General features: G+C 43.8%; 1 protein-coding gene across 2 annotated transcripts in view; it reads left to right on the top strand.

Moving 5' to 3' along the window:
- Window positions 1-21,666, top strand: part of RUNX1 (RUNX family transcription factor 1) — a 172,208-nt gene extending 150,542 nt beyond the window's left edge. For both annotated transcript variants that reach the window (XM_080614485.1, XM_080614484.1), the window contains 2 exons: window positions 12,428-12,589; window positions 16,148-21,666. In XM_080614485.1, the coding sequence (XP_080470611.1) occupies window positions 12,428-12,589; window positions 16,148-16,641 (656 nt within the window). In that variant the 3' untranslated portion in view covers window positions 16,642-21,666. The remainder of the gene's footprint in view (window positions 1-12,427; window positions 12,590-16,147) is intronic.
- The last annotated feature ends 4,549 nt before the right edge of the window (window positions 21,667-26,215 follow it).

The raw sequence follows: 26,215 nt of genomic DNA, 5'->3' as shown, positions 1-26,215 counted from the left end.
CTGAGCAGGCAGGCTAGTCACAGGGGGTAATTTCAAAAGAGGTTATAGCAAGTTTGACTTTTCAAGCCGTTCAGAAGTGTTTAGTGCATTAAAGGTTCATTTTTAAGATGCTTAGTATGGAAAGTGAAACAAAACTGGTTTTTGTATAAAACACCACACATTTCCTGTTCAGTAAGAAATCTTCCTCAGCCTGGCAGCACAACAGCTGTTTGTTGGTTAATACTGGGAATTACTTTATTTCTTCCACAACGGGACATTTTGCAACATTTGACATGTGTTGACACTTCTTTTCTATACCGGATTACAACTTTCCTTCAACACTGTTATTCCTCACTCCACCCATTCTGGTAACACCTGCCTGCACACAAACCAGAAATCATGATCGGGACGTAGGTTCATGAAGTCTAGGGCCGCAGTGCCCAGTTTCCAGGCAGCCTGGTTGCACTGGGAAGGGACCAGGAGAAGGGGCAGGGAGGTGTGCAGGAGTTGGGGCATCAGCAGGCACCCTCCGGTCTCCTCCAGCTCCTGCTGCCCTGATGGGCGGCACAGGTTATCTTGCCCTCCTTGTTTGGGGCAGACCCCTCCCTGACCACCCTGATGGAGAGCGTGTGTCCAGGGCTTTGCTGGCTGAGTCCTGCATGCTCAAAGCCCTGTGCCTGCTTATTCAGGGGTCTCATTTTTGGCACCATGCTTCGGACATACTACACGTCTGTGTATTGGTTTGCTGAGCTTCTGCTTGGTTTCTTCAGTAGCCCTAAAGAGAGAAGCACTTTTAACTTAAAGGCTCATGCTGCCTGTATCTTTTGTCCTTCATATTTAGATCTGGCTTGCTCTGAAATAAATCAGTATAACATTTAAATACATCCAGCAGAGCGAACGTGCAAGCTTACTCAGACCTAGTGCATGTCTTGAGCATTCCTGCTTCTGTAACTGTGGCAAAAGGTTGAACAAGGAGATCAGTCTTTACCTGCCCTTTAACCCTTCTTCCCTGGCTGTACTCCTCCAGCCTCTCTGGTTCAGGGGGGAGTCAGGAGAGACGTCCTGCTGCCACCCGCCAGGGCCATAGGTCGGGTGGAATCAGTGATGGCTGCAGCGCGGCAGGATGCTGCATTCCTTGGCTACACAGCAAGTGCCAAGGGATTTTGTAAAGGAAGCAAAGCATTTCTTAAATGGTATTTTAAATGTATTTCTGGGCTGAATGCTCCTGACAACCCAGTGAGTTGGGGCTTTCAGCACATACTTCTGGGCTTGACTCATTTTCCATTTCGGTTTTGCAGATCTCCTCAAAACCAGCCTGACAGTTTAGAGGAGCAGATCATTTAATAGAGTTTTCAACAAGTCTGTTTTAGTTCAGTACTATAATGAGCAACAGTTTCTTAGTTACCTCCTTTTTAAAAATACCCGTGCATCGTTCTAAGTCAAACTGACTTTACAAGTGTATGTTCACATGAAGAAGACCGAAGACCTTACTTCACCTTGTAAATCAAAGCTGCACTCTGGAGGGAGGTTTCATACCAGTGGGCTCAGTATCATTTTTCTCAAGGTGACCTCAGTTGTTAAAGTATGAAGGTTGCATTTGATATGTCACTTACTTTCTCTAGGTCAATAAAATGAATCAGTGTGTCTTTAGATCATCAGAGATCTGCTTATTACCAAAAGGTGTTTTAATCCCGATTTGTGTTGGAATTTAAAAGAATCCAAGCAGATTTCATTTGCCATCCCGAATAAGGGTTTGTAGGGTGATACTCTGCTATGTGTGCAGAGTGCCCCTGGATGAATTCTACTTTATTAGTTTATAGGCTTTTTTCTGAGCACTTGGGATGAGATCATGAAAGTGTAAATGGCTGTTATCTTCAAAGGCCTCTTTTATACTGGCAAAACTTCACCTTACCAACTCGTATTCATAATCTATTGCAAACCTAATTAGTTCACATCAAGGTCAGTGTTTTGTAGTGGATAAAATGACTGTAAGCTCCAGAGAGTTTTTTCTTCCACTACTTTCGTGTTGAAAAAAAGGAGGAAGCACTGAAAGTGTAAAAGAAGAGATTGATGAGGACTTTTTTTTATCTGTAGGCTAAAGAACTTTAATACAGAGTAATTAGTTCACATCATCATGAGCAACCTGCAAGATACCTGAGGCCACACTGAAGTCATCCCTTGTCACTGTGTCTGGCAGTGAACTGCAGAGACTTCCTCATTCAACTCAGCTCTTTTCTTTTGGTTTTCCGGTGGAAATAATCCATCCAAGGAACTTCCAGCCTCATGTCTAATTATCCTGAAACATAGACACAAAGCTAGGAAATGTTTCACTGTGACATGAACTCATGACTGCCTTCTTGAACATCCTACGGCAGAATCCCACTCAGGCAATGGCTCTGGGGCTGAGTACCATGGTGTTGGAACTAGATGATCTTAAGGTCCTTTCCAACCCTAACTATTCTAGGATTCTATTATTTGATGATCAGCAATGCCCTCCAGGACCAGCAGGGTCAGGTACACAGACATGAAGGGTACTGCCCTAGAGAGGAAGGTGCAGTTAATCTTGTATCTGTAAACTCAATGTGACTTGCAGCTCCTGGCCCTGGAGATATCTCTCCACTTCCTTTGGTCTTGCTCCACCTCATGAAAGAGAAATTTCGGAGGTGTAACTAGGTTGTGATTCATTGCACCTGACTTTAGACATCCATGTTTTGTGTGTCTCTGACATAGTCATCTGGTATCTTTGCAACTGGGGAGAGAAACACCTGTTCATTGGGTGTGATTCACCCTCCTGGCTTGGCTTAGATGTCTCCCTTAGGATGAAATTACTTGCACCTCACAAGAGTTTGTTTTACCCTGCTGGCTATAAAGTCTAGAGTCTAGACAGGTAGCTCAGAGGTAGGCACCCACATTGTAGATCTCTCAGGTAGGATGAATCCTTCCCCAAGAGCCAGGACACCAGGAGTCAGCATTATACTATTTACACAATTAACAGCCTAGTTCTGTGTCTGTGTTTTCAGGGCACAATATACCTGCCCAAGGCAGGCTCAAAGCAGCAAGTCTCACCAGCAGTGAGATGGGGTAATTGACCTGCTTCTCAGTGAGCATTGTACCCCACCTGAGCCCAATGCTGCAGGTAGACTGCTTTCAGGATGTGAGCTAACTAGCACAGGTGAACTTTCCCTGCTGGGGTGACATCAGGTAATTCGCATATGCTCTGACTCAGCCAGGCACTGAGCTGTGCTCTCAGTGCTCTGCGGAACTGAAGCTTTGCTTTCTGCATCAGTTCTCCACCTGCTAAAACGAGGACTGCAATCATACCCTTCCTCAGGGGGCAGTGTGAGGATCAAGGAATGAATTAGCTGGGAGGCATTCACCTACCTACAGTGGTTCAGGGAAAGGTAAAGAGGAGGGTAGTAGCTGGGACCTAGAGCAGCAGAGGGAGAAGCTGAGGAAGGAACAAGTGGGACAGAAACAGAGGTGCTCCACTGTCCTGCAGGGTTTGTCATACAGACTGTGGCAGTAGGTCAGAGGAAGCTCCCACAGTCCCCATGTGATTCCCCTACAGCCTCAGGGTAGATGTGATTTCTAGGTGTGGACTTACTGAGAAGGAAAAGGGAGCAGGAACTCCCCAACAGGTCCTACCCCATAGTCCCTGTACAGGTCACCACAGATCAATACCCTCTCCCAGCAGCAGCAAGCTACCTGCTCTCTCCCTCTGCTGCTGAAGCTAGAGGAAACTGCAGAGCCATGCAGCAAGCTGACAAGTGTATATGCATGCACACGTGTGTATGTGAATGTACATACGTGTATGTGCTTGTACTGGCATCCTTCCACCCAAGCAACAGAGCTTTCTGCACTGTGCCACCTCCCAGGCTGGGCACAATGGAACAAAAATGAAATCTGCTCACCGCCGACATCTCTGTGATATCTGTTCCTGATTTCCTCACTGTTTCAGTCTGTGCTTTAGCAGTACACTTGGAGATAGGAGAGAACACCACAGCGACATCAAGTCTGGTGGCATGTCTCCACCGGGGGAGCCAAAAGAGTGGAAAGTCAAGGTTGAATTCTTTTACTTCATTCCTTGTTGATGCGGAGAGGGAGGGAAGAGAAGGACGGGTGGTGGAATGGAGTCTCCCTCTTGAACAAATAACTGCAGCTCTGCAGGGTGACTCATACCTCCGAAGACAAAGAACAATGCATCCTTAATTTGCAAAACTCAGCCTTCCGACTTCGGCATGTCACTGGCACTCAGAGACTTTGCAGTTTGCCCATAATGCCATCATGTTCTTCAAAGCGGCAGTGACGCCAGCCCAGAAGGGGTGTGCTTACTCAGGAAGAGAGATGGTTTATATTTCATTTGAGCAGCTTATGTACTAACCTGCTAGGGCAGCACATACAGTGATTGTGCAATCAGAGTTTTCACAGTTTGGAATTTGGAGTTGTCTGCACTTCCTGATTTTGGCACCAAGTTAGCAATGAGACCTGAGAGGCTTTTTAGGGGACCCCCACCCTACATATACAACCCAAAAATATACACAAAATATACACAGCTAGCACAGGTGCTTTCTCCTGTTGTCTTTGGTATGATTTCCAGGTGTCTTACTAGCATTCTGAGCAACCTGGTATAGTTGAAGATATCTATGCTCACTGCAGGGGAAGTGGATTAGGTGACCTTTGTAAGTCACTTCCAACCCAAACTGTTGTAAGATTCTATGACTGACTGGAGCATGGAGTTTCTTGCCACGGACATGAAGACAGTTAAGGAAATTCAAACAAATTATTAGGATGCATTAATTTGGTTTTCTTCCTTTCCTGTCGTCTATTTCTAAAAAGAAGCTAGCAAAAAATCTTCATGTAATACTTCAGTTTTTAACTATATTAGGCACTAGAAGATATATCCTCAAAGGCACTGGCAGATTTGCATTATTTTTGTCCTCAAGACCCTTTCTAGTGTAGTGCTGAAAAGAAAGGAGCTAGTATGGAAGATGAGTCGGGGGGTAAAGGATACACAGAAACTGAATGCAAAGTACCAAATGAAAAGTAGAGTTGGTGCTCTGCACACCAGCACCTAATCACACCACTCCTTGTCCCTGTTTTCCCATGGTCATCTTTACTACCCACTCAATCCTTCTCAGGGGCTGGTACCCACTTATATGTCCATGCAGCACCTAGCATGCTTTGGGAAGTTCTGCATCAACATTAAGCACCGCAGTAGAACAAACAGCCTCAGCAACTGTTTTTTGCAAGGTTTCTGCTTGAGGCTGGTATTTTTCCTCTTTATTCTCAGGAGTGTGGTGCCTCAGTGTGGAGAAACTCCCTCATTCTCCTATCCCACAAGAGGTTTTTTAGAGGCTCAAATGCCTCTAGGACTTCTCTAACCTTTGCAATACTCCCAAAACCCACATTAATATTGAAATAAAATGAATGCAAATGCTGAGAAAGGAGGTTGCTGCCAAAAGATCTCTTTTCCAGAGAATAGCTGTGGATTTGGGTAATTCTTCCACCCCCCCCCCACCTTGAAAAGTTGCAGACACTCAACATGTCTGTCACTGTTGTTCTCAATCAGAGTAAGTCCTGTCACCTGTTAGCAATCTAAGAGGGGCTTTTCGAGGCCACAGAGAGGACTGAATGCTCATCTCCTATAAATTTCCAGTGGGAATTAGGAAGCTTTAAAGAACGTCCCCTAGGGGCAAATCAGAGCTTGTACCCACCTCTGTGAAACCTGCCGCTCTCCCAGCTGTTGTGCTGGGAGGTGGCTCTGTGATGTGACAGTGGCTTCCACAGCCTGGCACCCGGAGGGAAACCACCCTGCAGGGTGAAGAGGCTGCTGGTGGAATTTTACAGTTTGCTCTGTAATTTTCCAGCTCCTCATGTTCCAGCGCTGAGAGGTATGAGAATACCAGCCTTGTGTGGCTGCTGCCACTGCCAGTGATGAACTTGTCCTTTGGAAAGTCCCCCTTATTTAAGCTACTGACTAATTCCTTCAGCTGCTGGGAGATGACACACCTTTTCACAGTGCTGCATTAGGCTGAGGATTTGCTGGGTCCCGAGTGAGTGAGTGAGGGAGGGAGATGGAGTAATTTCGGATGCCGTGCTTCAGAGAGGGACTAGGTCAGACTCATGCAGGACCACGGTCCATTGTACTTCTCTCAATTTCACCTGAAGCTGGTGGAGCTAGGAGGTAATGCAAGACAGCAAGTAGGATGAAGAGGCAGAGGCAGGCATGTAAGAAATGTTGGCAGAGAGGGGAAGGAGGAAAGGCTGAACTGAAGTTTTTAGGCAGGCGGCATCTTTCTCATGAGCACAAAGCTACATGGAGTATTTCTGTGCTCATAGTCCATTTCCTCTATTAAGCAAGACACCTCTCTGAATGAACAAGTCTAATCAAGACCATTCCTGCCTTACACTCAAAGGAAGGGAAAGTCACACCGTAAAAACTGTTTCCCTTTGGAAAGATTAGCAAATCAGGCCAGGGAGGGGGGGAGATGGACAAATCCCAGACTCAGAAAAGCCTTTCAAAGTAGTTAAGGATCCGACTCTCTCCTTCCCTGCCTCTGAGTTTGACACCAGTAAACTAATCCCAGCTTTCATTCATCCCACATCTTTTGCCAGTTGCTGCCTTTAAAGTGCTTGCCAGGCTGGTGGAGGAATTGCAAAGCTCGATGCTATGCGACTTTCGGGCTTTGACTGACAGAAATTTTTGCAACTTGAGAAAAAAAGTCTGGCAGCGGCAGCAGCAGCGGCTATTTCGCAATGCATCTCGCTGGGCCGAGGATGGGGGGATTTTCACTGACACAGATAGTGGTTAATTAGCTGCTCGGTACGCAGGGCTGACTCCTCCGTCTCCCCTGACCCTGGCTTGGGAGCAAACACTTGCAGAAGGTAGTTTGGTAGTTTCTCAAACAGGCAGGTGCCATTTCTGAGGCAGAGGGGTGAGGCAGGACATGCAGGCAGCCCATGTGCAAGTGCAGCCCAGCACAAAGGGGGAGGTGGAAAGACGGGCAGCCTGGCTGAGTCAAAGGCATACCTGCTCCCTCCCGGGCCGCTGCCGGCTCCGGAACCATCCTGCTCATGCCACGGCGTACTGACTCACATCCTGCTGCTCCTTTCCGAAGCTTCCAGGAACATGCTGTATCATACTGAGATTTGGCCACGCAGCGCCTCTTGGCTGGGAGCAGGCAGCAATGTCTGACCTGCAGTGACACACGGAGAGCAGTCTCTCTCTGTGCTCCAAGGGCAGAAAACACATTCAGAGGTGTGCAGGATCCAGCCCAGAGCAAGCCACGTGCATCTGCATAAGCATTTTTCCCTTCAGCTCATAGGTACAGTGGAACCTGTTATCTGATTTGAATTCTAAGCTTAAGGCTTTTAATATGGTTAAAAAGAATAATATTCTGATCAGAATATAAGATGTTAGTCATGGCAGGGAGGTTGGAACTAGGTGATCTTCAGGTCCTTTCCAACTCTAACTATTCTATGACTCTATGATTCTATGTTATGGGATCTTTCTTTTAGACAGCTTGGTATAGATTTGTTGTATTTGTTCTATAGAAATTACGAGGTGACAGACATTTTTGCTGTCATTTCAAGTAACATCCTGACCAACCTGGTACTATGAATCACCACAGTCCCACTAAGACTTGCTGATTTATACCCTCCAAGTGCCTGACAGGACTGCAGCGTTTTCTTTTGGAGGGAGACGAGGGTGGTTTTTTTACATTTTTATGTGTGTTATCCTCTGAAAAAGAATCACATCAAAACGGTATCCCAGGACTTCATGTTTATTACGTCCCAGCAATATCTTTGTCCCTTAGGCTCAGGATCATTTTTATAGACAAAATGATGTTCTGCATGAGCTCAGGAGATACGCTGTGGGTTTGACCAAGGTCTTGACCCATCACAGAATCACAGAATGGTTTGGGTTAGAAGTGACCTTAAATTTCATACAGTTCCAACCCCCTGCCATGGGCAGGGACACCTTCCACTGGAGCAGGTTGCTCAAAGTCCCATGCAGCCTGGCCTTGAACACTGCCAGGGATGGGGCAGCCACAGCTTCCCTGGGCAACCTCTGCCAGTGTCTCACCACTGTCACAGTTTATCTTGTGCTCTGAGCATCTTTTTGTACCCAAGTATCAACAACAACTTTGGAAGCCAAATATGCCCTGTGCCACACTATGACAGCTCCATTGCCTGGCAGGTATTTGTTCACCCTGCTTAACCATGCCCTACATGGCTATCTCCGGGTCTGGGTGTCGGCATGTCTCCCGTGCCCTCTGATAACCATGGCGCCCGTGGCCGGTCCTACCAGAGATGCCAGTGCAGCGCAGCGGCTGTGCCGCATCCCGGGTGGGAACGGAGACCAGGCGCTCACAAAGGTCGTGTGAAGGCTCTGGCGGCTGCTGGGGAAGCCGTGCCCGAGCGAGGCTGGCAGGCGGGTGTGCGCCGCGGCCCGCACGGGCTCCGCCGCCACCTACCGACCCCGGCCGGCGGAGCAGCCCGCCGCCTGCGGCCGGGAGCTGTGCTTGACACGGGCACAGTGCTGACATTAGGACCAGGGGGAGCATCGCGGAGCGGGCACACCGGCTTTCTTCTTTTCGTATCTTTACTTGATTTCTTTTTCCGCCGAGTCTCTGACCAAAGCCGGTTTCATTAAACTATTAAACATTATGCAACATTTGTACAGCTTAATTACAACTTCTTTTTTTTACAAAAAACAACAAGCCGAACGCAGCCTTTTTGCAGCAATAAAACATGACGAGGCATGAAAGATGGTTCAATACTTTCTGCTTAATAGCTTGTTAGGCATGAGGCTAGAGGCCCAGAGCTCGTGACTACACAGCAAGGTGTGAATTATTGCACCATAATTCTCGCCCTGGAGTGTTTTATTGCAATTAATAACTGTTTTCATGTTTTAAATGCATTTTCTCACACCATAAAAAGCAGAAATGGAAAGTACTTGCTAATGGGAGGAATACTGGGAGGATTGGGCATGGATCACCAACTGCAGCAATTTCTTTGGTTTCGTGCTATTTTGATCTGCTCTTAAAACGATTTTGGAATCCTCTTCAGCTTTAAAACCGCGTGGACCCAAAGCCCTGCTATTTCCCTTTGCTGAAGTGGCTCTCCCTGCAAATCTCTTCACAGATATTCTGGGTTGGGAAGCAGCTCCCTTTTATTTGCAGCATATTTTCTCCAAATCAACCGCAGCCACACAAAGCCACACATTCAGTTCTCCATGCCAAGCTACTGACTTCTGAGATGTGCACCTTGTTATTTTCAAAGCAGAAAAGAGATGGATTCAGAAAGCATTTGCTGACTCTTTGTGCAGCCCGGTCCTGTGGCAAATTTGAACCCATTCCAGTTTAATTTCGGTTAACCTGAAAGCTGAAGAAAAGCAGATATCACAAAAATAAAATGCCATTTGAGGCCCCTGATCCAGATCCTACTGAAGCTGCTAGAAATGCAAACCTTGCCTTTACTGGGAGCTGCGTCTGCCTCTTCATACTGAAGTGGTGCCATAAAAATGCTATTATAGTGATACTTTCCTCCACTTGTTATTAAAAAACAGCGAAGGTGATGCCTGGGGTTAGTCGGCACAACCTGCTTTAATATGTGTATATAATATAATGCTCTCTATTAACATCACTATATAGATTGCAATTGGTTAACCAGTCTGATGTCAAAAAGCCAATCTTTAAGAGCAAATACAGGGATTGAGAATACAGGTACAGAGATGGAAAATTGATTGGTATTTTGAACTTTCACTTAAGAAAACTTAATGGGATGAGGAGATTAATAATGGGGGTCTCTTGGGCTGTCTGTCACTGTTTTGAGTACCCCAGAGGTCAGTAATAGCATCAAATGGATAAGGCAGGTCAGATACCTTGGTAGCCTTTTTCTGGATGTCACTAGATGTGTATTTGGTCCATTATGCAGTTTCTAGTCAGGACACAGCACAAAACTAATTCTAGTAGCACTAACAGAAATAAACCATATTTCAATTTAGTCTTGTCAGTGTTCAGTAAACCCATGACAAGGTCTTGCTTCCTCTCCTGCTGCTGTGGTGGCTGCTACGGCTTTTTCTGCATCTTACTGTTTGTTGGTCATGTGTTTATTGCACTTGGGTCTGTTTTATGGACCAGGATCCCACGCGTGCTGGGCAAGGTACAGGACAAAACCATGTCTCTTGTCCTGAAGGTCCAGCAATGTAAGAAACAGGAAAAAAGTGGCAGAAAGAGCTGCCCTGCTGTGCAATGACAATCTGTAACAGGAGAAAAGAGTACAATCTCTCCTTTTAGCATAAAAACTAGGGTTGATGGCAGTACCCTCTTTAAGCATACCCAGACCCCTCTGGACAGACTTTTCCCCTCTTCTCTGCAGTGCTAGGACCTAAGGACAGAGCATCTGAAAACAGGGGGATGAAACATTTTCAGCCAAAGAGGTTCTGTGGCTTCTGTAGTGACCCTGTTAGAGCCCTTGCAAGGGAGGTGACAGAGGGGAGGCTCTATCACCTGAAGCATCGGCCTTGGCAGAGGACATTTAGTCTCCTAAGGCAGGAAGACAAGCCAAGGGGGTTTCCATCCTTGGGCTGGGGCCCTTTACCACAAGGGGGGATCAGGATTCCCAGTATCAGGATTTCTAGTACTTGGCTGCACTGCTGAACTGAAATCAGTGGGATTTTGTGCTGAAACAAGGGAGTAATTATTTAATTAACCCCATTTCAGAATTGAAACACAGTGTCATGCCATTACAACGTTTACTGTCGATGCTTTGTGGTATTTATCCTAATGCTAACCCTGGAGACTGAATTCCCTCATCTGTCTCCTTGTCATCTTTAATAAACCCTGACCATACATTAACAATGAGATGATGTTGTAAGTCAGAATAAGACAGGCTTTGTGCCTATGTCTTTTTGTTTGTTTCTACTAAAGTCCATTTAATGCAATTGGATGTTGCTTTTAAAACAGCATGAGTCAACTGAATTTATTTTTAAGGAAGTCTGCCTGAAAAAAATTAAATATTAATAATATCTGAGTTTGAATATGTTACTCAGCAGAAAACTCTTTACAAGGCTTTATTTTATTCTGCAAGTGACTTTACTAGTTATTTGTTTTAAAGCTTTATAAATCCTCCCTTCTAAACAGATGAAACAAACAAAATGTAAAACTCATCTTCATAAAGCACAACAAAATAATAATTTCCAGATGGGCTTTCTGATGGAAGATCAAAGCCCTTCATCTCAGACTTGGGAGATTTCCCTTCCATGCTGATATCAGTTTTATCTTCATGCAGTTCATCCAACGTTTGCTTTTTTTCAAAAAGGCAATTAGCTAGATGAAGCTGATGGAGAATGCTCTTAGAGCTGAAGAGACTAGAAAAGATTTACTATAAATAGGAAAAGATTTCTGGGTATGTAGGGGAAGGGGAATCTTTTTCACTTTGATTTATACAAAAATTAGTCGTTTGTATACACTGAAAAATGCCAGCTTCCTATGCAAAGATGAAATAAGCAGAAAAGAGTTGTTTCTGCATTTTTGCAACTGGTTTGGACAAACTCCTTGCTGTGCATCTCTGATTTCAAACGTCAGCCAAACTAGGCATGTGGCTCGAAAATAACAGGTTAGTGTTCTTCTGTGAATGTTTTATGCATCTGTGCATTTTGAGATTCTGCTTCCAAGAAGCAGAGGTTTCTACAGAAAGCCTCTACTTACGGGTTGTCTGCATTTTCAGCCTAGCAGAGCCATAAGGGTTGTTTAAGGCTTTCTGTTTCTGAAGTTCAACCACTACTGGTAGAAGTATCCATCACTGTGAACTGTAGTTCTGTGTTTTAGCATATACAAAATAGATGTACAAAATACCTGGTCATTTTATTCATCCTGGCAATTTCAGAAGATTGAGGAAGTCCAATTCTCCAGTCCTAATTATCCACTTAGGAGTCTGTCTTCTGGAGGACACTAGTTTCACTCTCCTTCTCTGTCTCTCTCACACGCACATTTTAATCTTGTTTTTCTCTGCTCACACATCTGCACAGAAGCCCTTACAGTTCAGTATTCTTGTCTCCTTGGTGCCATGCACCACATGCCTTTTTAGCTAGAAGGTCTGCAAACACACAGCCTAAAATACTAATGCATCTCAGCAATGAATAGTCTTTCACCTTGGAAAGCTTAATCTGCTTTTCACTGACCGCTTTTCCCTGCCCACCATCAATGTGAAATACCAAAAAGCTTCACAAGAAAAAAAACACCAACCCATCAAAACTCACAGATGCACAAATAATATTTTAGAAAGCAATTCATCTGAAGGTCTGTTGACAAAGGGGATTATGGAACTGAAATGTAATTACCTTGGCATTTAAGTTTCTATTTCCACCATGTGGTTTGGTTCACATATTTGATTGCAAAGTTTTGTCATTCAAAACAGCCTATAGGTCTCTTTTTCATTACAGATACAAGGCAAGTACAGCCATCTCCGCCATGGTCCTATGACCAGTCCTATCAGTACCTGGGCTCCATTGCCACCCCCTCCGTGCACCCTGCCACGCCAATATCACCTGGCAGGGCTAGCGGCATGACATCTCTCACCGCAGAGCTTTCCAGCCGGCTGTCAAGTAAGTACTTAAAAGTTAGTCCCCCTGCACTGGGCTTCACCAAGACCCTGAGGCTGACTCCAGTGCAAACCAGTTGCAATGTCCCAGGATGCTGCCACAGCTTTCCCCCAGTTGCAGTGAAGTCTATTGCACAACCCCTGCAGCAATCCTTCTCTAGCACTTTGCTGGGATTTGTGCAAAGAGTGAAGAAATATGGTTTGGGGCCCAATATATCATTGCCAAAAAGAAAAGGAAAGAGGAGAAAGCAGCACTTTGGAAATGTATGGAACTATAAAGACAGTTTGGCGTGCTGAAGAGCTATCCTACCTACCGAGAAATGAATGGCACAGGTATTTCAGTTCTGTTCTCTTCCCTCACCCTAAATTCAGGCCAGAGCACAGCAGGTTATGGGTGGACACACTGACTGCAGGATGGTGGGGTTTGACATTTTAAGTATTGCACTGGATTGTCTTGTCACATTTTCATCAAATCGTACAGCAGAACTTTACAAGCCAATGTGAAAATACAGCATGGAAGTGAAAGCTACCCCCCGTGGTTTTCACCATACTTAACTGACCATCCGCTGATTCTAACCCACACATATTGAACCAATATGTGTGTGTTCAACAGCAGGAATGAGAGCCATATAATTCAGATTTGCATACGGCTTTTGAAAGCGTATCTTCTTTGGCTGCACATATTGCTCTCATTTGAATACTCAGAGCTTCTTCTGAGATCAGAGAGAATCACTTGAACGTGCTCCAGCCTGTTCTATTGTTGTCATACACAGCCTGCTTTGAAAGAGTGACAGGAATGATGCTCACCAAAATTAAATTATTTGTTAGGTCTGGGTGCTAATTACATCTTAGAAATAGCTGAATGTAGGAAATTTCTTGTTTTAAAAAGTCTATAAAATTCTCTATTGACACACTCTTCTTTCAAAATGAAAAGATTCTGGTTTTATTTTCTCTCCTGTGTTTCCCTCCCTTTGCACTCCTTTCCACTGGCAAAATGCAGAAACATAGAAAACAGAGAAGGATGAATGAAGATCTTCATAGAAATTCATAGGAATTTCTTCATAGACATTCTTCACTGTGAGGGTGATGAGGTACTGGGATTCTATGATAGTAACCAGAAAATTTAAAGTAAAACAAGTAATTTCATCAAGCTTTTATTTAGAAAAGTATTTTTTATTTACAGAATTTTCTGAAATCAATGTTTACCACCTATTTTGATTTTCAAACCCTCTACAGGGTTGACTGATGCATGTGTACTGGTAGGTGTGGATATGTGACTCAGACTGAATGGAGATGTTAATCACATTTTACCTTTACCAGTGTGGCAACTGAGGTTACACTCAAATAAGTGAATGCACTCAATTTGGAAAGGGAATATTTTTTGCATTGCCGTAGTACCCAAATGTCATCATTGTGTACCAGGGCTCTTGCTGTGCCATGTGCGGTATGAGCACCAAAGGCAGCCAAGGTAGCTGCCCCAGGAATGCACAGTCTAACAGAAGACAGCCATGTAACCGTGAAGTAACTGCACTCTGTGTCTCTTTGGTGGTACATGGTGAGCATGGAGGTAGAGCATGAGCACTAGGGCTTATCAGTGCATTTTGTGCCTGTGTCAAAGTGATTTACCTTATGGCAGGTATATTTTCTCCAACACTTGAGAGGGAACCTAGAAGAGCTCCATTCACGTCAGTATCCTTTTCTTTCCTGTCTGAATTCTGTACATGGGGGTTCATCTCTACAGATCTTACGTGCTTCTTTATAATGCTTCCAAAATGTTACATCTATATAAATGTCATTCAATATTCCTAGAAAAAAAATTTCACAGTATTTTCACCCCAGTCTAATTACTGTCACACCCCCTTGCTGTATAGCTAAGAAATTTCTCCTTACAGAACAAAAGGCAAGTTTCTAGGCCCTACCATATAAAACCACAGTGCCTCACAAGAAAAAGCAAAAATATAGGACCTGCTTGAAATACCTTGACATTAAGTCTCATTATTCTGCTTTTTGCCAAACTGAGAAGAAAAACCCCTAATCTGATAAGTAATGTGTCCAGGCAGCTTTGAGAAGCTTCATTTCTTTCTCAGGAATGAGGTGTGGAAGTACCGTTTAAAATCTGGCAGGTTGTCAGATGCTACCTTCAACCTTAGCTACTCTGAAGCTCCTGCCATTCTATACCATAGCATGTCTTGCCATGTTAAGTCTAAAGGTGCTGGGGTCTAGGGGAAGGAAATGTGTTCAGGGTCCCATTAATCTTCCAGAAAAAAATGACAGGCCAAGTCAGAAAGGAAGCATACAGCATGCGTCAGAGCTTTTCTAAGAAATTTATAGGAATTCATCAAGTTGTGCTGGCTGTGTCGCTGACGAGCTTTCAGAACTTGGCGCTGCAGTGTGTCTGCTCTAGCTTTAAATCCGGTCAGAGCCAAGAGCTTTGTTTTCTCTCTGCTTCTTCTCATGAGTATTTCCTTCAGCGCATGGCTCCTCTTCTGCAGACTCCACGCCTTGTCTGATAGAAGAAGGTGTCTTCTGGAAAGATTTTTTCTTAATTATTATTGTTGTTATTTTAATCATGCGTAGCTGCCAGCTGCAGGGACTGACACCTTCCATTAATCTGAGTCATGATGAAGATCCTTCCTAAAGATGCCATTATCTGCTCTGCTTGTTTAATCCCTGCGCACCGGGGAAGGAGACAGTGGGACTGGACATACTTCTACTGATGTCCAACAGCACGGAGCAGAATTTGACTGTCCTAGAAAACATTTCACTTGGCAGGATGAGAAAGGCTTCTAGCACAAAGCAAAGGAAATAAAAAGGCCAACCCTCAAATACATCATTCTGCTTAAAAAGGGCAATACTATCGTTGTCCTTTTTTACATACTCATTGGAGCCAATACTTGGAGAAGTTAGTAACAATGACGGAGATATTATATGAGGACCCAGATATGAAGACCTTAAGTGAACTTGATTTATCTCGATTTTGGTAGTGTTGAGAGTCAGTGGGGAAGTGTGCTTCCAAATGCTGAGACGTAGGCTGAGCCTTTGTGTGTAAACGCTGCCTGTGCATTCCTCATGTACCTGAGGAACAATCTCTGCTCCATGGAGCTTCCCATTTGAGTTGGCAAATAAAACTGGGTGCAATGAGGGACTATGCAGAAGCTGGACAGTTTATAATTAGGTCTCATCAGTGTCCCTCATAAGTCAAGTAATGCTGGGCAAGCAGTTTGAGATATGTGTCCCTCTTCCTCACACACCCATTGAGGATGAGGACATTCTGGAAGTATAAATAATTCCATGTGCTGTAAGGTCTCTAAGAGTGAATACCTACACATAAAAAACAGGGCAGGAGCTTGGCACTCCTCTTTAATTGCTGCTTTACAGAAATTAATTCAAAACATCCAGACCTACAAACATTACAGTGACTCTCCAGAGCAGCTGAGGGATAGCTCTGTTCTGGCTGCTTTGGTTAGCCGTAGGCCAGAGTTTGGATGTTGGCTGTTGCTTGGAACACGTGAGCCTCCGTTATGCCAGCTCAACAGTTCTGTCTCCCTTCCCCATCATCCAGGTGCTTCTGAGCTTACAGCGTTCAGTGACCCCCGGGTGAGCATCGACCGCTCCTTCTCTGCACTCCCCTCCATCTCTGATCCTCGGATGCACTACCCGGGAGCATTCACCTACACGCCAACGCCTGTCAGTTCAGGAATAGGAATTGGTATGTCTGCCATGTCCACAGCCACGAGATACCACACTTACCTCCCACCTCCCTACCCTGGCTCATCACAGGCCCAGGGCAGCCCGTTCCAGACCAGCTCGCCCTCCTACCACCTCTACTATGGAACCTCTGCCGGCTCCTATCAGTTCTCCATGATCTCGGGGGGAGACCGGTCTCCCCCACGCATCCACCCACCCTGCACCAATGCCTCCACGGGATCGACGCTTCTCAACCCCAACCTCCCCAACCAGAGCGATGTGGTCGAGGCAGAAGGGAGCCACAGCAACTCCCCCACTAACATGGCAACCACAGCGAGGCTAGAGGAAGCAGTGTGGCGACCATACTGATTGAATTTTAAGTAGTTATGGGTCAGGACTAATGTACTTTCCATTTCCCAGTGCCCATAGGTATGCCATAAACACCCATCTTGCTTATGGGCCCTGCCAGGTTCGTACATCACTTTCAGAAGCAAACCCTCCAGAAGTCAGCGCTCCCAGGAGCAGTGGCATGTATTAGCCAGCCCCTGTCAAAACGATGTCGCTCCAGCAAAGCATCCCTTGCGGGGGACTGGGCTTCTGGAAAGGAGGACGCCTGAGTTGGGGGTCCAGAGGTAGTGAGGGTAGGTAGAAAGGTATCCAGTCTGTTTCCAGGCCTGTGGCTTTCCAGCATGCCTGGGCTTGAAGGTCTCCACAACCCTAAAGAGAGTTTCGGTTCACTTCTATTTTTAAGATTTAAAACCTAAAAAAATCTTAGTGAGTTTACTGCATCTTATGGACATATTAACTGTAAGGAAGTATAGGAAGATTCCCAGAGGGAAACTGTGAATGCTTCTGTTTTAGCAATGCTGTGAATGAGAGGTTTTATATGTTGGACTTCATTCTTTCTTAATTTTTTTTTTTAAACCACGTTGTATATTCCAAAGAATATGGATTTTTTTATTGCTGGGGTTTGTTTTGTTTGGGATTTGTTTTGGGGGATTTTTTTTTTTTTTTTTTAGGATGCAGCTCATCCTGCTTTGCATCTAATTTGTTTTATTTCTCTCGGCACCTTATAAATTGCAAAAAGAAAAAGATTTTGTTCTTTTTTTGTGTTTCCATCATGCTTGCTTCTTTCTTGCTTTGTCAACTGAAAGAATCAGCCCCTTTTTCAATGAGTTAATTTAACTTTTTTTCTCTTGGACTTTTTTTTTAATACAACGGCTACAGCCTTGGGTCATTTTCAACTACTGTACTACTTTGATGATTTCATTGATATTTATGCTGATATTTAGACTTTTCTTATTTGTTGATACTATTATTATTTAAATATGCCTATATTAAAAAAGATCAGCAATTGCCTTTTTTTTTTTTGGTAGCAGCCAAAGTCAAATTTATCACATTGAAAAAGGCTGGAATAACGATGGGTAAAGTGACCTCCTAATTACCTAGAAATATTGTTTACAATTATCACACTCTCATTTTACTCAGCTAATGGGGCTCAGATCCTCAAAGGCATTTAGGTGCCCAACTCCCACTGAAACGATTTAGGCACCAAAATCCCTGTGAATTTCTGTGCCTTTCCACACAGTCGGGTCATCTCTCCCTACTCCTTCCTTGCTTTTCCTTTGTCACCAGTGGTGACCCTCAGGATCAGTAATCAAGATGTACATATTTCATAAGGCAGACTCAATATTCCCTAAGTAAATAGATCCCCATATGGCCCCATTCTGCTCTCAAGCTTTTCCAGGCTTCCTAACAGCACCAGTGGAGGCCTCTGAGGCTTTCAAAGGTGAAAGCCAACAAGCAGTTAGCATGGCAAGGGTGAAGTCCTGGCTCCGATGGAATATGAGTGAATTTGCTCCCAGCACAGCACAGCCAAGATTTCTGTGGAGTACAAAAGCCACGTTCCATTCCGCTGGAAAACAGATCAGTTCCTGCATCACAAAATAACTTGAACTGAACACGGGTGTCTAGCTCATCTGGAAAGCAGGCTAGCAAAGAAGGGGCCTTAACGGTTCTTCTATCACCATCTTCTGATAGAAGAGGAAGGGGGTATTTAAGACTGATGCATACAATATTCTGTCCTGTAGCAAATATGCAAGGCTTATACTAACTGCATGTTTAATACAGAGTCGTCATCATTGCCCATCGTTACAGCACAAACATATCAGATGTCACTGTAAAGTTTATGGCACTATTTTATTTGAGGGTTTGGTCTGAAGGCAGTTGTTGTACTACTCATTCATTACAAACTGCTGATGTTGACACGTGTGCGTTCCAAATTAGCTGATTATTATTTAATGTACCTCTTTAAATGAGTGAAACAATTGCAGGTCAACTCAGAGAGTATTTGAAAGCAGGACTTCAGATCAGTGTTTGATGTTTAAAAAAAATTTAAAGGATTCAAATTAAAAGATCCTTGGCTGCAGGCAGCAAAACAGCTGGACTTATTTAAAACCATTTGTTTTTCAAGTTTTCTTTTTTTTTATATAATTTTGCTTCTTTGTTTAAGTCAGATGCAGTAGCACTTTGGTATTGAAAAGTTACAAATTGAAGAATTTACATTGTCAATAAGGTCATTTTTGTGCAGAAAATAGGGAGTGTTTCAAGAGATCTCAGAAAAAGTTCAAAATATTCCTGTTAAAATACATGCATGACCTTGTCCTTTTCATTTGGTGTAATAGTTTTCATAATTTTCTAGAGTTTGCTCTCAATAAAAAAGGCAGAAAACTTTAAAATTATATCAGAACAGTTTAAGATCTATCTTGGAAGTATGGAGACCTTGCTGAATACAGAAATAGAGACCCCACCTTTCATGACATTTACATAGTTGGAATCTCACCTCTTCAGTAGCCAAAAAAAAGTCCTTCATCACTGAAACAGTATCTCTGTTGCAGAATACATCTCGCACATCTCTGTCTCTGTGCAATTAAAATCATAATTTAATACAGCCCTCACATCCGCCTTGTGACTGGACCACCCAAGTGCATAGTTCTGTGAGTGCGAACCCCAAAGCGAGGGAGAGGAGAGGACCTCCGAGGAGACAGATGCCTCATCGCAGAGGGCATGGCTGCTGTGGCTAGGTGACTCCAGCCCAGTCGATATGGTTCAGTACATGACCAGGCCTGCCTGTCAACAGAGCCTGCTTTCTGCTGAAGTCCTTTTGTCCCCTTCTAGCCCATAATATTTTTGAAACAGAAAGATCAGGGATTCACAAGAATGAGGAGTTGGCATCTCTCACCCTGGAGATTGGACCCTCCGTTGAACGTTTCTTATGTCTACACATATACTTTCTTTACATTTGACCTAAAAGTGAAGTTTAATTTTACTCTTCCCGATGTGAACAGGATGAGAAACTGCAGAACAGGTCGCCATACTTACCCTGTGTCTTTACTGACATATAAAAAGTCCCTGGGATTTCCCAGCGCCTCACTTGTGGTAATTGCCAGCAACTAAACCTGTGAGTCTAACCTCAATGTGTATGACAAGCACAGCACAAAGCAGCGCGCCCTCTTTACAGAGGAAAAACTAAGTTCATTATCCCCCGGAATTAGCCTGTTTAATCACTGTGGGTTTCAGTGTACTCACACAAGTGCTTAGCAGAAACCACAGTTTACTCAAATCTATATTTTTTTAGCCATCCCCTGTCCACTAAGGAGAGCAAAGAAAGATCTTCAAAGCTATGAAAATGCTCTCATGTCACTCCTCTTGTATCTTAACAGCACTTAGCAGGCAGAAAGAGGACATTTGGACAAAGCATCTCCTCCATTCACACGTCTCCAAATTATAGTATATAAGTATATATTTTTATATTTATATATAATATATATATTTATATAGTTTTATCATCCCAGTAACTGAATGGAACCAAAAAAGAACTATTGTGCTTCTGTTCACAAGTTGCAGTCAGCAGAGTGCCTTAGGTACCTTCCCCTACAGAAATGCAGTTAATGGCAATCCTTACTATCAGCTTGTGTGTTCCTTTCACAAGACACAATTCCTCCTCCAGATGCAGCCATACCGAACAACTTCAAAGTAAACACAGGGCCCAGGTGTTATGTGCTGTAAGGCCCATAACTTTGCTCTCAAACCACATTTATACTAAATTCAACAGTTTCTGCTACACTTCCAGGGCGATGTACAGGAGCTTAAGTGCAAGAAGGAGGCAGATGCAAAGTGCATCCCTGCTACGAAGGATTTGATTTGTAGAATTATGCCAAATTATCTGCTGGAAAGGAGAAAACCTTTCCTCCAAACGCCCCACAGCCTTTGCCAAAGTGTTCCGAACTGCCTGCACTCTTGAAACATTCATTACTGCTTTCTGGGTGACCTTTTCTATTGGTGTATTTGAAGATTGAGGAGAAGTGGATCCTTTTTCTATTTGAGCAAAATGCTTGTTTTCCTGCCTTGTAACATTTTTGTATTTTATTTTTGTTAACCTTGCTTGGTCAGTACCGATCACTTGGCATTTTTCTCCTTGTCCTAAAAGGGTTGCATCAACAGAGTTACTTGTATTTATGTATGTAAATAGATTTCAAAAGCTTCATAGCAAAATATTTAGTGCTTGTAATTACACTGCTTTTTTTTTTTTCATTTTTCTGTGTTTTTAATGAACTTACTTTGTGTTTGCTTAAATACTGTAGTGAGACTTATTTCTTTCCCAATTATTTTAGGCTTCAAGATTAACTACATTTTATTCACTTTTGTAAACAGTTATAGCATGGTCTCTATTCAACATTCTTCACTTTTTTGTGGTAGGGGAGAAATGAATGTGCAAAAATCTGTGGGTTATTTGTGGTATTCTGGGCTCAACAGTTACATCTTTCTTTAAAACAAAAACTAAACTTTCAGTCGGAGGTGGCTGTGTAGTAAGTCTGAGGGGACGACACAGCAGGAGATGTGCTCCTATCAGAATGGCATCAAAGTGCATTTGTTCAGCATTTGCTGGCTATGTTTACAAAACAGATGCTGCAGCATCCTGCAACAGTCACATTCTCCCTTGACACTGTCATGCTGAACATTTCCAGAAGGGGAAACTAACAGGTTCTGGAAGTTTGCTTTTTTGTTTTGACTGCAGGGGATTTTAATTTTGGGAGGGTAGGAGGGAGGAACAGGACAGGACTGCTGTTTTTTGGAACCAGATAGGAAAAGATAATAGGGTAGATTTTTCCCCCACTACAGGAAGTCTCTAGATACCACATCAGAGTAGACTCTTGCTGTACATAGGGATGGCTGTGTCCAGCGCCACGGGAGAATTCATTACAACTAGCACACAGAGCAGCTGGACTGCTGCGTTAGTTCTAATGAAGACTTTCTTTTTTCTTTCTTTCTTTCTTTGTACCACAGTTTCCTCTGTAAATTCAGTATCATAATTAGTGTGAATGACAAATAAAATGTTTGACAAGTATCCACATCGGCCTAGTATGTTCTTTCATCAGGGAGAAAACAACTCTTTCAGAGAAAAAGTAATCATCAGAAAAAGGGTATATGTATCACACCAAAAATATGTTTCCATACTTCTACTTTGTTGTTTGTTTGTTTGTTTGTTTGTTTTTAACAAAATGGCATTTTCCTGCTGTGGACTGACCTGGCAAAAGGTCTGCAATCCAATAGGACCATCAAAATATGACTGAAATGAGACTTTGCAGATACAGAATCCTAGTAATAGCATTATATCTCTGGCTTCTTGATTAAATTTCAATATTTCAAGGTTGTATACAGCTCTTATTTTTCTTCCTTAACCTTTTGGCTCTTGGATTGGATCCTTTTTGATATTGATGAGCTGAGCCTTACTTCAGGATCACCAAAACAGATAGTTTGAGGTCATATTATTTATGAGATACCTTGGTTGTTTTTCTCTTTAAATAAATAATGAAACAGTAGTGTTAATGAAACATTAATATGGGAGAAAAAGGCTTTCAAAATGAGAAAAAAAAACCCAACTCAGGGTCAATATTGAAAGTTCAGTCTGAAAGCCTCTCTCTATATATACCTGTATGTATTATAAGTATCTATACATATATATATATACATAATCTTCTAGTATCGGCCCTACACATCATACTGCATTATATTGAAGAAGCTCTCAATACTATCCGTCTACACAATAATGTATATATGCAGAGATACTCTCAGTGAAGTGAAGAACAAGTTACAAAGCAAATTAATAAAGATGGGTTGTTTTTCTTCCTGACAACTTGTCAGGTAGCACTCCATCTCTCAGATGATTATTAGGCCAACACACTACGAGAAATCAGTTAAGTAACTGAATTCCAGGTAACTCTTTAGAGATTAGAAATACTAACACACACTGACATGGTTACTGGTTACCCTGCACAGCGTGACCACCCAGCATTTCTTTCTGGCACAATCCCAGGTTATCCTAACAATATTGCAGTTACACTTTTGCAAGGGTCTACCCTGCCGATTCTTCTCCTTGCCCTGAGCACTGCAAGAGCACTTCTTTAGAGGTGGATGATGAAGTAGAGCACATACTTAGTTTCTTACAACAGGAAAAGAAGCCACAAATAGTGACAGTGAAAAGAAAACCAAAAATATTACACCCAAGGACATCTCCAACAGAAATATTTGCTGCTAGATGCTGAAGACTATGCAGAGGATATACTAGCAGATTCTTCATTTTGTATAGGAGGGTAAGGCACCACACTCTCATGGCCATTTTAACTGGATGCACATATCCCGCTGCCACTGAGGCTGCCTATCCTTGTGAGTAAGGCTGTGTCTCTTTCTTGACAGCAGCAGCTCAGGCATTTGTGTAGGCCAGCTGGACTGACAGAAGTCTCTCCTAGCCCCACACCTGCCAGCTTTCACAGTGGTTGTGCCATTCCAGACCGGTGGCACCCACTCCTACAGGATGAAGGGAGAAAGCATGGGCAGCTGACCTCTGCTGCCCCTCTGCCTTCCTCCCTGCCATGGGAAGCTGAGAGCTCCCTCGCAAGCAGTTCACAGTGAGCGCAGACCTCTGGGATCCCTGGGCAGTTGAGGTGGCCCCACCATGCCTCTTTTGCCGCTGAGAAAGGCCAGCTCAATCCCCCCACTCTGGCTGCTTGAGTGGGAGGAAGAGGAAAGGGCAAAGAAGGGGATGAAGACTAAGGCTGGAGGCTGCTCTTTGTGGGAGGAGAGGCTAGCAAGGGTGAATGCAAAAGGTTGTTGACTTGTTGTGGCACCTCATGCTCTGACTGACAGCTTTTAATGACCTTTAATTATAAAGGCCATTGTCATGGGTGTTCTCCCACACTGCTTTGTTTGACTTGTGCAATGAGGAAACAGCCATCAGCCAGGCTCCAGAGCAAAAGCATCTTAGTAAATCCTACCAGCCTCAAAGGCACCCTACAACTCAACACAGATGTCCTGGAAAGATAACACAGGTGTGTTACCTTTGGTGTACATGGCTTTCTCCCTCTTTTCAGTGGCTTGTCTCACAAGACAACAGGCTTGGATTAGTGGTGCAGCATACTGTGCCCAGAAGTGATAGCCCTTTTCTCAGCAGGCATGGAAATGCTGGTTACTGGTGCAGCATGTGTGGTCACAAAACAGACAATAAACTCTATATTAGCTGCTCTGAGACAGACTTTGTTCACAGCATTCACAGCTTAGAAGCCTGTCACCACTACAACTGTTACGATACTGGAAGACCTTGTAATGGCACTGTGATTTCCAGACATGACTAAAATATGACTCAGTCCAGCACTGTAAATGGGCCAAAAATACAATTTTTCCGTGGTCCCATATCTTTTAACAACCCTGGGCTTCTTACAGGTCTGTAAGATGATTTGGGAACGTGTCTCAGCTATTACTTCAGGCACCCCCTTCTGGAAGACAGCTCCCTTTTGCACAGTTTACCTTTGCTAAGGGCTCACAATAACTTTGCCACTGAGATGCCCTGTAGAGCACAACTTCTAACCTAGGCAGGAGATCTCAGGGAAGGAATGTCCGAATTACAGCTCAACTCTTGCCTGCTGGGGGAGGGAGGTACAGGGTAGATAAAAGCATGTTTAACCCTGAGGAGAAGGAAAATAAAAGCTCAGAACCTACAGGTCTTCTTTGGAATGTCTAGCTACTGAATTAGGAAGCTTGTTTTCTGGTTTTAAGTTACAGGGACACCTAGAAGTCTCCCAGACTGGATTAGTCAGCACGAGTCACTGTCTGGGAATTGTTTGGGTTAGTGAGAGGAGGATAAAACAATTTAGAAAGAAAATCTAATACACAGATTTAAAACGTAGCCTACTTTCAGAGCAGGGAGGGAGTTAGGTCTGATTTGTGAGCTTTATAAAATGCTGGGGTTTAAGGGTAGGAAGGCTGTCAAAAGTGAGAGAACCTGCTCCCTGCTGATGCAGAATTTTTTCCTGTAGCATGTAAAAAGTGCCTCTGGCTGTTTTACTTTCAAATGCCCCAAACACAGGAACATCTGTAGCTTTTCTAGGGAAGCTTGGACAGCAATCTTACTATTCTCTGTTGCTACTCTTGACACATCCTGTAAGCACAGAAGGGAGCCTGTATTCAGGGCAGCCTGCAGTTACAGTTCCTCGGGAGGTCTCTGACATCTGAGTGTGCTTCCTGCCACCACCAGGTTTATGCCTGCTGGCTGCTCAGTCCCATTTCCCTTGTTTGCTCACACCAGAATCCCTTAAGACCTCCCAGTCCAGAAGGTAGCTCCAGCTGCCTTCTGCAGGGGTGCCTGCAGATACAAGGATGCAGGTTTCCCAGCCCCAGCAGTGCCTGAGGGGCACTGAACTCCATGCCACAGAGCTCAGCCAGGGTATTTCCATGTCCTCTAATACCAACTACCACTCAACTTTTTTATATGGCCTTCTTCAAATGAGTCCAGTGGTCAAACTGCACTATGTCTTTGCATCAGGTGAGCATCATAGGTATGGAAGTGTTTCAAAATTGGCTGAAAATCAGATGATTTTCACTGAAATAGTAAAATCCTTGCATGAAGCCCCTGTGGCAAACTTCACCCTTCCTCTCTTAAACGTCTGTGATAAAGAGTTGCTCTGAAACAAAGCAATATGGGTTATTTTACGTGGGGAATGTTTCTTGTTTCACTTCTGCTGCATAAAACGGTAGCAAATTTGCAGAAGGGCAAAGCAACTGTCCTCCTCCCTTTCTTTTTCTACTCTGCTCCCTCCTCTAACATACATCTCTGATATTTCTCCAGCTTCCTGCAGAATCCAGAGCCTGGTGATGTCAATCTGACACACGTAACTTTGAAGGATGTATGATCACAGTCAGTTTAATGCCAACATGTTCATCCCATGGGCATTATGAGTTTGGTGCTGGATGATAAAAAGAACGGTTGTTCTATTTTTGAACAGAAAGTTACATTTCCAAAACCTTCCGCACACAGCAAACATCTGCCCATGTGGTCCTGAAATAATGTTCAGTAGTATCCCTTCAAAAATGCTGAAGCCAAAATCATCTTGGTTGCCAAAGGTTGGAGCCTGCCAGCTTAGCTGGGAATCCTGGGCCTTCCAGGCTTCTCACTCTGTGGGAAGCAGGGAATGCTGCTGATCAGCAGCAACAGTGACATGGTTGGGGTGAGTCAGCATGTTACACCACAGCTTATCAGAAATATTTCCAACCAACCCCAGGAATGAGTGGCCAAAAGCAAGCTCTTCCTACACAGACATTTTGGCTACTTTCAATGCTGTCAGGACTGTAGCTCCGATCCCACGGGTTCACTTGGGTGACCTTGCAGACCTAAGGTCTTAAGGGGCAGATATTTTGCCTTTTAGTTCTGCCTTTCCAAATGTGATCCTTTTAGTCCGACTTGATTAACAAGATCCCTTTGTAATGCCCTGTATAATTCCTAACCTCCCTGAATCTTAAAATATATCACCTATTGGCAAATATTTGTGTCCTTTCTCAGTGCCCTGTGGCCAAGCTTGGCATTTTCTGCTCTCTACAGTTTTACGTGCAT

This window comes from Psittacula echo (genome assembly GCF_963264785.1).
Source record: "Psittacula echo genome assembly, chromosome: 3".
NCBI lineage: Eukaryota > Metazoa > Chordata > Aves > Psittaciformes > Psittacidae > Psittacula > Psittacula echo.
The sequence above is the reverse complement of the archived record's forward strand: the minus strand, read 5'-3'. Positions and strand labels throughout refer to the sequence as shown.